At 42.2% G+C, this 16,696-nt stretch overlaps 1 protein-coding gene and 1 long non-coding RNA gene across 2 annotated transcripts; one reads left to right on the plus strand and one right to left on the minus strand.

Moving 5' to 3' along the window:
• Window positions 1-272: 272 nt before the first annotated feature.
• LOC137470460 (uncharacterized) lies at window positions 273-1,909 on the plus strand. Its single transcript, XR_010997071.1, has 2 exons — window positions 273-308; window positions 1,460-1,909. It is a non-coding gene; the product is annotated as an uncharacterized lncRNA (long non-coding RNA).
• Window positions 1,910-11,400: 9,491 nt separating this feature from the next.
• Window positions 11,401-15,370, minus strand: COX7A2 (cytochrome c oxidase subunit 7A2). Its single transcript, XM_068183855.1, has 4 exons — window positions 15,221-15,370; window positions 14,081-14,170; window positions 12,478-12,562; window positions 11,401-11,613 (listed from the first exon to the last, which is right to left on the minus strand). Exons 1-4 carry the CDS (start codon window positions 15,236-15,238, stop codon window positions 11,555-11,557), a joined length of 252 nt encoding a protein of 83 aa, XP_068039956.1. The 5' UTR covers window positions 15,239-15,370; the 3' UTR covers window positions 11,401-11,554.
• Window positions 15,371-16,696: the final 1,326 nt, after the last annotated feature.

Raw genomic sequence — 16,696 nt, forward strand, 5'->3', positions numbered from 1 at the left:
ATTAAACCGCTTCCACCAGGCTCTTCCTTATATGAGAGATTTCCAGTCAATGGCAGAAGAAAAACTCAGTCTGGTGTTTGTTTATTTGGATAAGTTCATTTCAGAGGTGGAATTCAGAGAGCAGAACTAGTCTGACCTCTCATAATAAGAATTGGCTTCTTATATTAGCAGTGTTCAGAGAGGATTTGTTCTATCTGAAATCTGCTCATTCAGTGGAACAACTACAGAAGCAGCATCCCTGGAAAGTGTGACAGCCATGAAATTGATGGAAAGTGTGTCAGCCATGAAATAATTATCTGCCTTACCAGGTATGTTTTCCTTAGCAACTATTTATTTCTCTAATTTGTGTAATTGTTTTTCCCGTCATGTAATGTTCTGAAAATTAGTTATTGTGGTTCCAGATAAGTAGAACTGGAAAAGCAAATAAATCTTTCAAAAGCAGAGTTATAAATAGAAAGAAGCTGGTATTTAGCGGAATTTGTGAGTCTGAGAAAGTCCAGTTAATTTGTAGGCAGCAATTTTTAAAAAAAAATATAGATCTTTAATACTAAAATTGGAAAAAATAGATGCAACAATCTTATAGTCCCATATATATACATATATATTGTAACATTTCTAAATAAAGTTGTTTTCTTCAAAGCTGCTTTTCTTTCAAAGAAGCTGGTTCATTATTTCATGACAGAGTCCTGATCCATTCAGGAAGCACTCCTCTATGAAACCAGTACAAATCTTGCTGGATTAAAGAGGACAGGAAAATAAATTGAGGACAGTGACTATATATATTTTTCAGGTTTCACTGTATGTTTTAATGTAATTGTTCCTGTCACAGCAATGGACTGGCCACAAAGAATTGTGAATGCAGATCTAAGCAGTCATCTTCACGTAGCTGAGGGTTTCTTGGTGAAACAATGATGATTCACTGAGAAAACCCATAATTTTAAAAAATTGAAATATTTTTAGAAATCACTAGCCACTAGCTGCTACTTGCAGAACATTATAGTACAGTGCTTACTGAGCACCTAATTGGATTCAACATCTGCTGAAGGGTTAATAGCCATGGGTTTCCCTATATTTGGTAGGACTTCAGCTATTGCAAAGTAATGTCTTCCTATGAAGAAGCTCTCAATATTAATTGGCAACAAATGCTGAAATGGTGCAGTGCCAAGCTCTGAATAGGAGCATTTTGCTAATTTTTCTTAGTACTTCTATATATGAAAAACATTAGAATCTATTAGGACAGCAGGATCTGTGTAGCTGGTGGGTAGTTTTACGGAGAAGATGAGCTTGTCTCTGAATGGGGAAAGTATTCAAAGCTGCTGAAAATTCAGGTTGCATTAGATAATGAGTGACCTGATCCTTTTGTTACAGACAGTGCAATAATTTATGATGGGGGGGAATTTTAAGACTCAATACATTGTCATTAGGCCAACTGCTGATGCTGGCTTTCTCTCCCCCACAGACACAAAAGATATTGAGGATGTGGTGATTCCTCTGACTGAAGACCAGGTTGGAGGAAAGCTGTCCAGAGGGAATAATCAGCTGCTGCTTCACTCTATCCCAGTATGTATCTTTCCAAGAAGGTTTAGAGGATGTAAAGGTCAACCCCAAATCCTCAGTTCAGCAGGACAATCATTCAAAACTTTAAGCATTCTTACAAGTGAATCTGATGTGAACACACAGAACCATAGTAAATGAGACTGGAAAAGATCCCTAGAGGCCATTTAGTTCATGACCTGTTGTTTCAAGTACCCCAGGACTTCAAAGAGAAATTCTCCATACCGTACTTAGTACTAACAGCATACTCTGGGGAGCTGTTTTGTAGCAGCTGACAATAGATAATAACTTGTTCTAGGTGAGTTGCCAGTTGTCCAGAATATGACTATGAGTACAGCCATCAGAAATAAAATAATACAACTACACTAAAGAAGCCTGTATCTTTGGATCAGAGAATCATGGTATGGGTTGGAAGGGACCTTAAGGGACCTTAAGGAACATCAAGTTCCAACCCTCTTGATTCCATAAAAATAGCCTTGGTTTATTGTGAAAAATTGCTTGCTTAACTGGCATCTCTGCAAACTCTCAGAGAGCAAAGAAGCCAGTCTGGGAGAATCCTTCTTGTATGTGACTGCCAGAGGTACAGATCCCACCAGTCTTGCTAAAACCCCTTTTACTGTTATAGTATGTCTGCATATGATAGTCATGTAGTTTTTTTGACAATTTCTAAACTTTGTGGGAGGTGGACTCCATGGTCACCACCATCCCTACTCCCCAGTCCCCCTAGCTTCTCAATCTGAGTGCCTTCATATTCAAACTGGCAGACTGTGGCATTCATCACCGTTTTTTCCTCTGCAAAAAGAAAGAGCACCAGAGACAAAACTTGGGCTAGGATACAGCTAGAGAATGCACCAGGCCCAAGGAGCTGGATAGCCTAAATTATATATACTTTCCTGGGACATACCATCTGGGGATCTCACCTGCATATCACCTATCACAGATATTGATGGACTCTTGGAAACTTTGACGGTTTGTGGAAAAAAGAGTGAGGCAAGAGTTTAGCTCAAAGGCATTAAAAGCACAGCCTAGGTATCACCTGTCACAACATTTATGAACTCCACATAAGACAGCTTTGAAAAATAAACCTTTTTCTTTTTCAAAAGTCATAATTGGCAAGTGACTAAGGAGGAAAATACATGGACCAAAACAATACAGATCTAAATCAGTATTTCTTAATGCAGCCTTGTGGCTGCTGCTTCCCAATATGTTGAAAAAGGACAGTTCCAAATACCAGAACACAAGATTTATTTGGATTATAAATAGATGTTGCCCTGTGCTTCAGTATCAGAAGCACTCTATTGTGTAAACAGAAGACTATTGGCTTTTGTTTCTACTTTTAAAGCTTCCATGTACTCTTTGCTGACAGCCTTTTTCACCTGTTAGAGTTGAGTCTCTCACTTGGGTATCAACACCTCTACAGCCTGCTGAGAGGCTTCACTTGAAGCTGTTAAAATGTCTCCTCTCATATGCCCTTTCCTCCAGTCTCTTGGATGCTCTCCAGCTGGCCTCACTACTCTGTTCGCTTTTAGTCAGCCCAGCTTAATGAACATGGCTTGGGTTTGGCATTGTCTTGATTTCTGCATGTATTTTTATCCAGATAAATGTGTTTGCTACTAGTTCCAACGTCTCTTATTTGTTTAACAAAAATTAAAAATAAATAAATGAATGAATTTATCTGCTTTGGATTTTTAAACAAATAGACTTTTGTCAAATCTGACCTGTTGTTCCTTTACCCTCTTCCCAGTGCCCTTTGAAATGTATTTATGGGATTTCCTGTTTAAGGCACATCACAACATGGGGTTTTACTACATCAGTTAAGAACAGCTGCTGCAAGATCTTATGCTACTCCCTTTATGCCAGGAGTAGCTGTAGGGACCTTATTTTCTAATAAAAACCCAGGGGTCGGCTTCTCTAACCTCCAGAGTGATTGAGAAGGCAGACAGAAGATATGCATTCCTTGACATGGGCCCCACCATTGCAGCTTTGCCCTTTAGGAATATTGGCTGTGCCCACTGCTCTGTCCTGCATGGCCAGCTCAGGTGGCATTTGGCTCTGGGTTATGGTACATTAAATGCCTGCACATGAACCCAGCATCTAAACTTCTGCAGTGGCTCATAAAGACCTGAGTTAGTGAACTCAGCAGTGCCTGAGCATTTTGGCCACCCACCATCCATGGAGTTTGGATCAGTTATTATCACAGTGGGCTCTAGAGCCATCTGCAGTGTTCTGCAGCATCAGAGATCTTTTGTGGAGCTGCCAGCTACAGACAAGGACCCACATATGCTGACACATCTCAAACTGTTGTAGACCACCCAGGAGGCAGAGGCAAGCCCTCAGTGCTGTTTTGGGTGTTACAGGTCTCCTGATAGTTCCCCTTTGCTGTAATGCAAGTGTATGAATCTCCTGCAGGTCCTCTGTTGTATTTGCCAGCCCCAAGCAAATGCCTCAGGTATAACTTGAAATGGTGTTGGGCACCCCAGTTCAGGCACTGGATCAAGCACTTTTACTTCCCATCTCTGGTACTTTAGCCAGTGAAGTCTTCTGCTGGTGCAAAGCTTTGTAGTCTACTCATGTAAATATCTGTTTACCAGAAACCAGAATAAGATCAGTAAATGGTCCTGGAGCTGATCAAAAGATGTGATTTTCAGGTCCTACTCATCTATTTTTCTGCTTTTGGATCTCAGGCCTAAACAGAGAGGTACAGATTGAGACAAAGATTCCTGCCTATCTCTGTAAAATATATCATATACAGACCAGCCATAGTGTTGAGGTCTATCCTGCACCACAACCATTTTGTGACTTTCTTTCAGAAACTGCATTTACACTCCACAATTAATTAAGATGGGGAAACCAAAAGTTGTGGTTCTACTCTTCTTTCCCCAGAAATGTGCTTATCCATTTGAGCACTATTTCCAGAAATAATAACATCTTTCCTTGTTGTTATAAGACATTTTTCTATTTTATTACTTTAATAGAAGAGAATTTCTTGGTATTGCTTTTCTGAAAAATCAGGCTATTTATGTAAATGCCAGCGTATGGATTTAGCAGTCTAAGTTTAAGCACTTCTTTCTGAAAATCTCAGCCAAAAGGAGGTGGGCTAACATCCCATGCACTGCACTCCAGCTCTGTGGCACAGTGATCCCAGTGCAATGTTCCACACGGAGCACTTATTAGCACACCACACTATATTTAGCAAAATGTGCCCGCTGCTCCTAAGAGATGACTGAATAAACCTTGATAACACAGTTGGCCTGACTCCTGTGGGACTTGTAACTGCCCACTGAGCAATAGAGATCATTATAATGTTTTAATTATATAATTCCCTTTTGCATAGTGCTATGATAGATAAGATTGAGAGTGTGTGTCAGCCTTTCCATTATAAATTTCAGGACCCAGAACATTAGTCATCCAGAGTAAGTGCTCGTGCTGAGATGAAACAATGTAGAACCATTTTTATATTACATAAACATATATAACTCAATTATTATTAAAGACATGTTAGTAACTTAAAGGTCCTAACAGAATCACAAGCTTCTCCTTGGAACCCTGTACGAACAGAAGCCGCTCACAGTTATTCAGAGCAAACTGTCTCGATACCTGCAATGTGACTGCAACACCACTGAATCTCCCTCTCTCTCTCTTTTATTCCCAAAAGCACTTCCAAATATCTATGAATCATGTTACAGTCACATTGATGAGGATGATACCATAAGATTTACATAGAAACTCTTAGAAGAATCCTAATCTGTAAGAAAGAACATTTTGGACAGGTCATGTACTTCAGATCCTGCACAGCCCAGATTTCTTGGCTAAAAGGGAAAACTTCCATGGAAAAATAAGACAGCTATCTGAAAGTATTTCATTTTTTTTCTGCTGTTTCAGATATTGTTAAAACTGGACTATGTCTCTTTGGGCCTGAGAAGTCCTCTACAAAATGTTTAACTCAATTAGTACATTTTAAGTATCTCCATTAAACATCTTACTGTTCCTTTCAAGGAAAACATTCTTCTGCTGCTCCTGGTGAAATCACAAGGAACTATATCTCTAGGTGAGCTTCACAGGCAGCCTCAAGAGCTATTCCACAATATATCTCTAAGGTAAAGGATACAGTTTTATTAGATTGATATATCACAAGACACTCTACTTCTCTCTTATTTTACAACTCTGTTAGCAGTCAAATGTAGTTCACAGAGGAGAGTGCTTATGCTGAAATATGCTTTTAAAGCAATACTGTGACCTAGTGTCATGGTTTGACAGGGAAGTGAATATTTTTAGGAAGTTAGGGTCAAACCAATCAGTGGTCAGGTTTGGCTATTAGCACTTAGAGTGACCACTGAAGGCATTAGACATGCCTCTGAGAACACAGGGGGTTAAAAGCAGAGAACTGCCAGGGGAACTCTCTCTTTTTAGTTCCGGTCAGAGTGCCGTGCAGACCTCCCCTGCCCAGCCATGGGCTGGGTGGGGAAGGGGATGCCATGTGGCCTGGGAGAGGTAGGCCAGGGTGTGAAGGGACCGGAACCAGGCCAGCCCCTGTGGACGGAAGGTTGGAGAGAAACTGAGATACCTTTGTTCCCCCCGACCCAAAGAGGGAAAGAGATAGAGAACCTGACTGTATCTGGAATTTGCTGGCAGAGGAGAAGGAGAAGGTGGGGAAGGTGCCCAGCCATGGGAGTTGGAGTTCTGGGCTGAGATTTCAGCTGTCCGGGGAGTCCAAGACTTTTAACCTTTTCCTGGGAAATGAAAGCTTTGTAAAATATTAGTCCTTTTCAATTTGAAAGAGAAGAGAGACAGTCTGGGAACTGAGATGTTAGAAGAAGAAATTCTAGGTAAGAGCAGATGATAAAGTGGCTTTTAGCTAGACTTTTCTTGTTAGCCATAAACTGAACCACTTTCTCCTGCAACAAAGATTGCATTCTTAGGGGAATGCAGCTAAGAGACCTGCTTCAGCGACTACCAGCACAGGAATGGAGTGAACAGAGAAAAGCTGAGGAGGGTCTAGTGATTTCCTCTGTCTTCAGGAAGATGAAGATCTCTGTTCTCGAGACCCTCAGCCCCGGGGTCAGGGTGGGGGGGCGGGGGGAATGGGGGGGACTGTGGTCCCAAAATGAGAAACTGAACTGTTGTTCTTTTGGTCCGTGGGAAAGTATCCTTAAAGGAGCCCTATGAGCAGTCTGTCCATGCACGGTGGTGAGAGCACTGTGACACAGAAAAGAGAGTGTCACACTGGCAGATTTTCTCCGGGCGGTGCCATGTATAACATGGAAACACAAGAAGTAACAATTATGTTTCCTGGGGGTCTATGGTATAAGGGAGACTCCTCTCTCCCTTGATGGACTGAGTATTGATTATCTGAAGGGTGATGACTTGATTGAGAGTCCAAGTTGTGTCTCACTGTGGTTTGTTAGAGTTTGGGTGGGGGAGGAGGAATGTTTTAGAAGGTTTTCATTTCAAATTTAGTGTGTGTCTTTTATTATAGTAGTAGCTTAATAAAGTTCTTTTTCCTTTATTTCTAAGCTTGAGCCTACTCTGCTCTGTTCCTAATCACATCTCACAGCATTTATTTGGGGAAGGCACATTTTCATGGGGGCGCTGGCATTGCACCAGCGTCAAACCATGACACCTTGTTAATTTCATATTTAGTTTGCAACAGTTCTTTTTAGGAAACCTTAACTTAGGTAACTTTAAAACTCCAAGCCTCCTGTTGTCTTTTTTATTGTAACTTCTTCCGTGTTCTTGTGTACATAAAGCTTAAATATTACTGAATCTTACCTCATCATCATTTTCCAACTTATTTCCATGCCCACCAGACAGAATTTTGCCTTTTCTTGCAGAGAGCAGAGACCCAACAAGGCAAGGGATAGATATTTTCATGAATGAAAATACTAAAGTGAGTTAATATAATAATAAAAGAATGAAATACCGTGGAGGCAGAAGGAAGATTAAAAGGTTGCACCCGATAAACCAGACTGAAGAGGCAAAAGATCCTTATGTTTCAGAAAGTTCATACATGTGGATTGGTAACTCAAAGAAACACATAAGCAAGTGACAAATACATCTCTTTGGCAATTTTCTCTAGGGCTCAGCAGGCTTTATGCAATGGGAATGAATGTTTTGAGAACTTAGTGAGCTGTATACAGACACTGGTTTTCTCTGAGGATCCAAACACAGAACTGCCTGACTGGGGACTCAGTGGGATAACCCCTTCCTTCAAGTACCTCCCCAGCCCCCAGAGAATGAATTTGGCTTGTCACATTTATAAACAGGAATCCCAGCCAATGACCACTTTTGACAAGGATGCATTTTTTTGAGGCAATAGGTACAAGTGTGCTTTTAGCTCTAGATGTGTTTTGGGGGAGGCTGTGATCAGTTAGTCTAATGGAAAACCTGTGGATAATAACAACTCTTCAAAAATACTGAGGCAAGACTAAAACATGTATCACAGACTGTATGTGTTGCTCTCTGAGTTTGAAGACTTGGATATAGGCTAGACTTGATGATCTCAAAATTCTTTTCCAGCCTAGTTAATTCTCTGATTCTGTGAATACTTACATTCAGAAAAACTACAGTCCAGCCAAGAGATTCTCCTCTTGGTGGTGTTTCTGGACAAGCCATTAGTTTTACAGAAGAATTAACTCAGTACTGAAAAAATAAGTGGAAAGGCTCAGACAAGTTAGATTAGAGAAGGTGGTGTTATTGCTAAAAGGAACTTCTTTAAAAAAATAATCACACAAGCATGCACATGAAAAGATACATTAGTTCTGACTTACTCATCCCCTAAATATCTTATTTAGGGTCAAGTCAGGTTGATCAGATTGATTTTGCCTCTGAAAGTCTGAATCACCCTAGCAACTGTGAAGGTTAATCTCCAGCTCTGATATTGAAAAGAATTGAGAAAGAATGGGAGAGTAAGGAGTGACAGCATAGTATGAAAAATGCAAAAAAAAAAATCATCATGGTTTCTCGTAGTTCAGAACAGTGATAGCTAAGGTAAGCAACATTAGAAATGTGATATTTTTACTCTGGCATCTGGAAAAGATTAAAAAAAGAAGTACAATGAAGATCATATACTTAGAGATCTCCCTGGGGTTTTCTTTTTACTTCAGAGAGTTTCTGAACTTTTTCACAGTGTCTTTTAGGAAGTCAATGCGGTGTCATTGTGGTATTACTAGTACTCAGACTTTTACTGGAGAAATTTTTGTACGTGTCAGGCTAATTGGATGTATATGTGTATTCAGCAGCCAAGAAAATGTAGCCCAGGGCATTATTCTCAGAGTTGATATTCTGAGCTACCTTCCAAATGGAGAAAGTAAAACATGGTCTGTACATCTGGAGTCTCAGAAAGGATTGTGTAACTTGGAATTGCAGTACTGAGGATTTAATTTTCTGTTTCATCTGATTATAACTTGAGTATTAATTTCTCTTACAGTGGCATAAAGAATTTTTTTTTTCATTTTGACAAAGTTGGCACACTTCTAAACTGAGGGTGTTAACTGCTAGAAGCCCATGCCTTCATATCAGTGACCATTTTATTCCTTTATAGTTACAACTTTTTTCACATTAGCAAGGAGTAATGGATATTGCTTATTTTATTTTCTGCTACTCATATTATACCCACAGGGAGATTGAAGTTAAGATCTTCAGATATTTTAGCAATAGAGAAGATTCATAGCTCTCTTTTTGTATTTTCCTAGAGAGAGATAATTATATAGTCAATACAGGCACGCAGTTTACCTCTCACAGTTTGTGATGTGGTTGAGCCTGCAAAGCTCACATGTATAGACTGCACAGCAGATGGGAAATTCCCTGCTCTTGTTCTAATGCAGTCCCATAAAATGGTGCTGAGCAGCTGACCGTGGGTTTTGTTTGGTTTCCTCCTGCTCCTGCAGCAGCAGAGCTCCCGGAGCGCTGGCTGCCCCGCGCACCGCGGATCGCGGACGCCTCCCTGTGAGCGCCCGGCAGCCGCACAGCGCGGCCCTGGCAATGCCGCCCGCTCCAGCTCCAGGGACATATCCCGGGGATACTGCACCCAACTCTGCCACAGCAAGTTTTTGCCATTTGATATTCATTTAAACAACATTTCAAGGCTCTGATTATAAATAGTGATTGCTCTGTAGGATGAAACTTTTTTCTAGCTTACATTTTACCCCCCATGCCCTTCCACCAGGGCTGCTGCTGGCCCCACACTTCACAGCCTGCTGCAGATCCCGGGGACATTGACTCTGAGACACAGATCAGTGCAAAAACACGAACAGCTGCACATTCTGCTTTGGTTGCACACACAAATTTACTACCTAGTTCATCACAGACGTTTTATAATTTGGACTATTTGAACAATCCTTTCAAAATTCTTCATAATCCCTGCAGGCAGGAAAATATGCAGACTTTTAAAACGTGTTGATCTTTCCTAACGCTGCCTTCCAGATTCCCATCACTTGGTCTACATCTTGGGCCACATAACCCTGGCATGTTATGGCAGCAGAAGCCTAACCAGCATTGCACAGATCAGACAGATTGCTTCAGATTCTGTGTAGTATAGTTTACTGTGCTATGGGGTTTCTCTTCTTTGTAGGCATCAGTGTTCATCCCCACTTCCCAAACCTTCTTCCAACAAATCTATCCCGGTATTTCTTATTCTTTTAGTCATGCAGTTGGCCAAAGCCACCTGTGCATTGAGGAGTATTCCCCCATTCACCTTTTTTTAAGATTTTTGGTTCTACTAGAGAGAGTCCTGAGTACGCTCGTCCTTCTCTTCCAGTTTGCCTCAAGTTTAACAAGTATTCTGGTTCTCCAGGATAGCAACAAAAAATTGGAAACAAACTTAATCCACAAGAGGCTTAAAATAGCACTGTAGTGGGAGGCTAGATGTTTGAGCTTGTTTACACATTTTGAAAATTCCACTGTTTCCTTGAGAAGAGAAACAAAAGGATTACTTCGATGAAATTGTGAAATTGTTTGGGTTTTTTTAGAAGCCCCATATTTGTTACAGAGTCAACACCAGACTTTGGTCATAATAACCCACAAGTAGCAATTTGACAGGAAAGTTAAAAAGGCACAAATTCTGTTAGGAACATAAAACTGAACTAGGGATGCACAGCTACAATGTGTTTCCATTGTGACTTTCCCCAATAATTGCAATAATCAAGCTATTACGAGCCATCACAGTACCTTACAAGTGATGCTTATGCCCTGCTGTGTTGTCCCTCCAACAGAGACTGGGATGTAGTCACCCATGAGGCTCAGGGCTGGTGAATATGAGGCTGCTCCTGTCTGTCTATAGACTCATCCACTCTTCCTGGTCAGGTGGAGAGCAACAGACCCCCACTACAGTGTCACCTGTCCCTGTCCTCCCTTTAATCCTGAGCCATAAGCTCCCCATCGACTCCTCATCCATCCCTAGGCAGAGTTCCACACACCCTGGCTGGTCATTGACACGGAGGGTAGCACCTCATCTTCCCTGCTGGTCCTTCCATCCCATCGCTTCTCTGTAATGCCGCTGAGACCACAGCCTTGCACGTATAAGCACGTCTCTAACTCCTCCTGTTCATTCCCTGTGATGAGTGCATTCCCACTGAGGCACTCTTGTGTCCCTGATGAAACAGACTTCCTGGCTGGAGTGTCTGTGAGTCCTTTGTGTGGCTCAGCAGGTGCTCCTGCTGACCTGTAATCCCTTTCCTGGCTCTGGGCATCTATGGTTGACACTGGCATCAAACTGAGATGAGGAATGGGATGGACTGTGGCTCTCCTCTGCCAGCAACCTTAGTTTAGAGCAACCTCTTCACCAGCTTGGCAACCCTACAACCAAAAATGCTCACACACATAAACAGATGATACAGTGCAGACACCCACTACACCACGTAAAAACTGCTTTATTGTTTGCAGTTTACATGTTACAATTAACATATGATTCCAATCATTAAGCCAGCTGCTTATAATAAGCTGCCACCACAGTCACATGGGAACTGGACAAAGATGTTAGTTGCAGAGGCATCCTCAAATTGAATCAGTTTGGCTTCTTGGGCATTGAAGAGACAAGCAGATAATAGAAAGCATACATTGTTCCTGAATAAAGAGACAGAAAAGATATTTTTAGAATAGCACACAGAATTCCTTTGAAGTCAGCTTCCCAGTTTGTTCCAGAAGAAATATTGATAATAAGCAACTGCTATTCAAACAAAATACATTTCCACAACCATGTCTCTTTTTTTTTTGGTGATTCATATTTGAGAGGAAAAAACCCTTAAATATATCTCCACAGGCTGCACAAAAATAAAGAGACAGGGAAAAAAAAAGGGGTGAGAGGCATGTCTGTGGGACCTACACAATCATGAAGTAATACGTAACAGTAACAGTTACTCATTCTTAAATAACTGAACTGAAAATCCATTTGATCAACACATTTAAGTTAGAGGCTACTGCAAAATTAGGTAACAAGCAACATAAAGATTACATATATACAGTATTATGAACCTTGGTTATAATTCTGCTAGTTTTCACAGCACATGAAAACTCAGTACACTGAGTATCACCTATCACTAAGAAGAGTCAGGCTAGTGTGAAAACTGGTTCATGTATGTGCTATAATTATATTTTGCTCCTTTGAAGAACAGATGAAGTAGTTCTGTTTTTCTCTAACACCATACATGAAACCTGAAGGAGTATTCAGATCATGGCACTTAGTCTGGGAAAAAGCCATATGAAAATCTAAACCTGGAAAAAGCACAAATGAATACAAAGCAAGTCCAAATGTGTTTTTGTCCTCTCTACATAAATTTTGCATGTTATAAAGAAGAGACTGAAGATATCACATAATTATTTTTCAGAGAAAACACCATCCCTGTTGGAAAGTGTACCAAAGAAAAAATATTTTAATATTAGTGCATTGGAAATTGTACCAAATCATAAATATTTCAGTATTAGCCTTACCAAACAGCGTCAGGCCCGCAGTGGTTCTATACAACATAGAATCTTTTGCCCCACCTTTAAGATGCACTGGGAGGCCATTATCCTCCTAATGGAAACAAGTGACAAAAATTAACTATTTATATGCAATTCTTGCAATATTGTGTTACTATAACTACGATTACCCTTCTTCAGCAGAAGAATTACTACCCCACATTATCTGACTCCCAAAAGACACTGAACCTTATTTAGATCCCACTCTGTCCTGAAAGCTTTTGCTCTGCTATCAGGTGGTGACTCACTGAGAGAGTATAATAAATCATGTGCACAGTTCGTATCAAAAGCAGTGAGTGGCAGATGCCTGAACACTTCTGACACCAGCCAGACCCCTCAGGTGCACAGGATGTGATTACCACCCCTAGAAACCTCCCATCCATCTCCAGTATAGTCAATCCCTGCTACAGGGAGCAAAAGGGGGAGGAGTCTGTATTGTCACTTGGTGGCATACAGGAAATTGTTTTGCTCCACCCAAAGTAAAACTCCAAAGCACCAGATCCATGTGATCTTTACCCCTGTCAGCAAGATGACGCTGCTCTGGATTTCAAGTCAGCCTGCAGTGCTGGTGACCTGCACCTAACCCCAGCTTAACCTGCTGTCCCACAAGAAAGGAATGAAAGGAGGTAGAGATATGCCTACAGATCTCTGCCAGCAGAAACTGAACCTCTGACCCCCTCCCTTCACCAACATCACCCTCCCATTTCCTTCCCCTTGGCTCACAATGAACACTGTGCTCCTTACTCAAGTGTCTCAACAAGACTGGCTTTCTCTTTCAGGGGAAAGGAAAAGAATAAAAAACTAAAACTATTTAAGTGGGGCTTCTAATATACTTGGTCCCTTTCACTGAGCTGAAGACCAGTTTATCCTCAGTATGAAGCTACAGCTCCAGGTTGTGGCTCACAGCTGGGATTGCTCTCTTGAGTGTTCTCTACTTTTACTACTTCACTCAGTGGCCCTATCAATCAGGAACAGAGTAATTCAGAAATTATTTTTGAAGATTCAATAATTTTCAAAGAATTATTCCAATCATTTAAATCCTTGTGATTTAATTATGAAATCATTATGAAACCTTTACAGTTTTCATAACTGAAAAATATGGTAATACCACATCCTCATTAAAAATTATGGGTCTCATCTATGAGCTATAGAAAGAGATGTAAGATTTCAGGTTTACCTATTCACTGTATTTCTGTCTTTTCACTCTTTTTCTCTATTTGTTCACTGGACATACTCCCCCATACCAACTAATTTCAGAGTACTTCATCGTTGTACCATGCCTAATACTTACGAGAAACTCCAGTAGAAACCATTTCATGGGGTAAAAAAAACCTCTGAAGAGTCAGCAAGTCAAGAAGGCATGTAAAAATACTCAACCTCTGCAGAAAATAACTGCTAATTGCAAAAGCTCTAGTCATACAACTGAGTTTGAGAGCTCTCTTCAGATGTAAAGGGGAGCCTGACCAGGCTTCTTTAGAAAAAAACCTGACCAGGCTTCTTTAGAAAAAGACCGTGCAGTTATGACTTACTAAAACCTTGTTAATCTACTAACATTATTAAACTCATTCATTACCTGAAATAGCTTCTGATGCTCAGATACTCTATTTTCAAGCTGCCTGCGTGAAGCAGTGCTTATGGTTCTCTGGGAAATCTGGCGAAGAGCCTGAAATAAAAGATAAACAGTATTTTAATAATAGTGACATTTTACAGCTCTGTCCACAGTGGGCAGAAATTGCTTATTTGAAAAGCAAGATAGAAGTGGGACAGCAAAAAAAGAAAAGCTTTTAAAAACAAACATAAAAAAACTTAACCAAAACATGCTCATTTTGAATTCAGTAAATTTTTCAGCAAACTTTGTAAAGGACTGCTTAACTAGCTACCTGAAAAGGAGAAACGTGGGAAGATTACTTTCAGTAAGATACAACAGGCTTATGGATCTGCAGCATAACTTTCAGGTTTCCTTTCAGGGGAAATCTCAGCCTCTGCCCCTCAGACCTCAGCGAAAGGGACAATAACATTTCTGACAAACGTGTTTGTGAGGACAAGGAACTCCTGTCACACTCCTGTCCTGAACTGCTCCTGCAGTTCACCTAGGAGCCACCAGCACAGGAGACAACCTTCACAGTGCTAAGGAGGAACCTTCATCCCACCACACAGCTGAAATCACCTTGCTGTGTCCTGAGCTGGAATCTGTTTCCACAGCCGGATCATATAGGGTAGCCTACCAAAATCTATGACCTATATACAATTCTTTCATGTGCCGTTGCTAAAATGTCAGCGCTTAAAGCACGGTAGTCCTAAGCTCTAACCCGCTGCCAAGCGGCCTCGGCCTCCTTCGAGCAACACCGACAACACCACATGGTTCCCACACAATTACCACCGCTGAAAACGCAGCCACGGGGCGAGCAAACACACAGGTGATGCTAGGTGCAAGGGACCAGGCATCTCCCCTCCTTACCCACCCCAAATAAACACACTATAAAATATATCACCTTAGAGACGAGCTAAGCGTACCCGAGCCCCCCCACTCAACCTTATCCTCTCAAGTCCCTGAAGCTCAGCACTACATGGACCTTGCCCCGACCCCCGCAGGTCGCTCCGCAGCGCCCGGCAGGGAGAGAGGCCGCCAGGGCCGAGCCCCGCAGCCGGGCGGGCACCCCGAGCGAGCCCCACACACCGCCGGCGGCAGCGAGCCGCTCTGCCCGGGCCTCACCTGCACGTTCCGCCACATCGCGGCTGTTGGTCCTGTCACCTCCCGCCGGCAACAAGGGCAGCGGAAGGGGAAGCGGCTCCCCCGCCCACGGCGGACACACCATAGAGGGAGCGGCCCGGAGCGCCGCCGCAGAGCCCACAGCGCCCCCCGCCTGTCCGCCCGGCCCGGCTGGGGCAGCGCGGCGGGGCCGGGGCCCGGGAGCCCGGGCTGAGACCTCAGCACCGAGGAGGAGCGGTGACCTCTCAGAACACGCAGGGCCGGCAGCGGCTGAGGCACACCGGGAGCGTTTGATTGCCCACGCCACACAGCCCCGGCGGGGAACTCGCTGCCACGGGATTCTGTGGTTGCCGGCCGCCTCCCTGCGCCTTCAGAGGGTGCTTTGGGAAATCCATGAAACGTACCCCCGAGCTCCTACATACAGAATTTTAAATCTTCTTTCGTTGAAAAGTTTAATACCTGCGAAGGGCGGGATGCGTGTCCTGGGAGAGCAGCACGCTGGCTGCGCCTGTTCGTATGCACTCGCTGCACATCCCCAGGGGCCGCCACTTCAGGCAAGGATGCCGAGCGAGGCAGAGCCTGGGTCCAACTCACGGGAGGGGTTCTGGCACCCTTGGGTGGATGTGGCATCCTTTGTTGAGCCACTGCACTCAGAAAACCCTAACTACCCCACGTAGTACCTGCTCACTGCCTCAAGCTCCGTCAGTAGCTGGGATAGAGTACTCTGCATGTGGGGGAAAAAAAAAACCAAAAAAAAAAAAAAAAAAACCAAAAAAAAACCAAAAAAAAAAAACAACCAAAACCAACCAACTTCAGCTACGTGTTTCAGGATGTATAAATCACATAGAGTGAAGAAATGCCGGAATTGTATGTAATACAAACCTACTCGAATCTCAAGAAAGAATGATTTGCCCTTCAAGAAACTACTCTGAGAAGCCTGCGTTTTTTTCTGCATTGCAGATCGAGCCCTGTAATTGCATCTTCTCATGCTTCAACCCTATGCTGAAATGCTGTCAGGAATGCTCTTTCCTGGCTTTGCTGCAGTTGAAGAGCACTTAGTTTGTGGCATTACTATACTTTTGCACTGGTGCCAAACTTCATGATGAATAATGTGTGTCAAACATGACAAATTAGTTCTCAATTCAGTATGAAAATAACAAGGATCATATCCTCAAAGCACAACACTTCTCAATCTTATGAGCTGTCCCAAAAAGAAACTAAAAATGCAGTGATGAAGAAGCATTTATGGGTATAGCCTCAGCTGTGAGGAATATTAAAAATAGCATTTAGAAAGCACAGTCATGGACAAATAGGTGCTTTAACAAAGGAGGAAACTGGTTGCATTATTTAACAAATGGTTTTCAAACATTCAAGCAGTGCTATCACAGAATAACACTTAAAAATACATTACTACCACTGTAAGACAGATTTCCATTCATTCCTCTTGCAGTCTTATGAGTGTATACAACATTTTGTTCT

Source organism: Anomalospiza imberbis, chromosome 3 (genome assembly GCF_031753505.1).
Source record: "Anomalospiza imberbis isolate Cuckoo-Finch-1a 21T00152 chromosome 3, ASM3175350v1, whole genome shotgun sequence".
Classification (NCBI taxonomy): Eukaryota; Metazoa; Chordata; class Aves; order Passeriformes; family Viduidae; genus Anomalospiza; species Anomalospiza imberbis.

What these genes read in the sequence shown, in the direction of transcription:
- COX7A2 (XM_068183855.1), bottom strand. An exon ending in AGCATCAGAAGCTATTTCAG is followed by an intron (nt 12,563 to 14,080) that starts GTAATGAATGAG and finishes TGTTTCCATTAG; the next exon opens with GAGGATAATGGCCTCCCAGT. An exon ending in TGCGGGCCTGACGCTGTTTG is followed by an intron (nt 11,614 to 12,477) that starts GTAAGGCTAATA and finishes CTCTTTATTCAG; the next exon opens with GAACAATGTATGCTTTCTAT.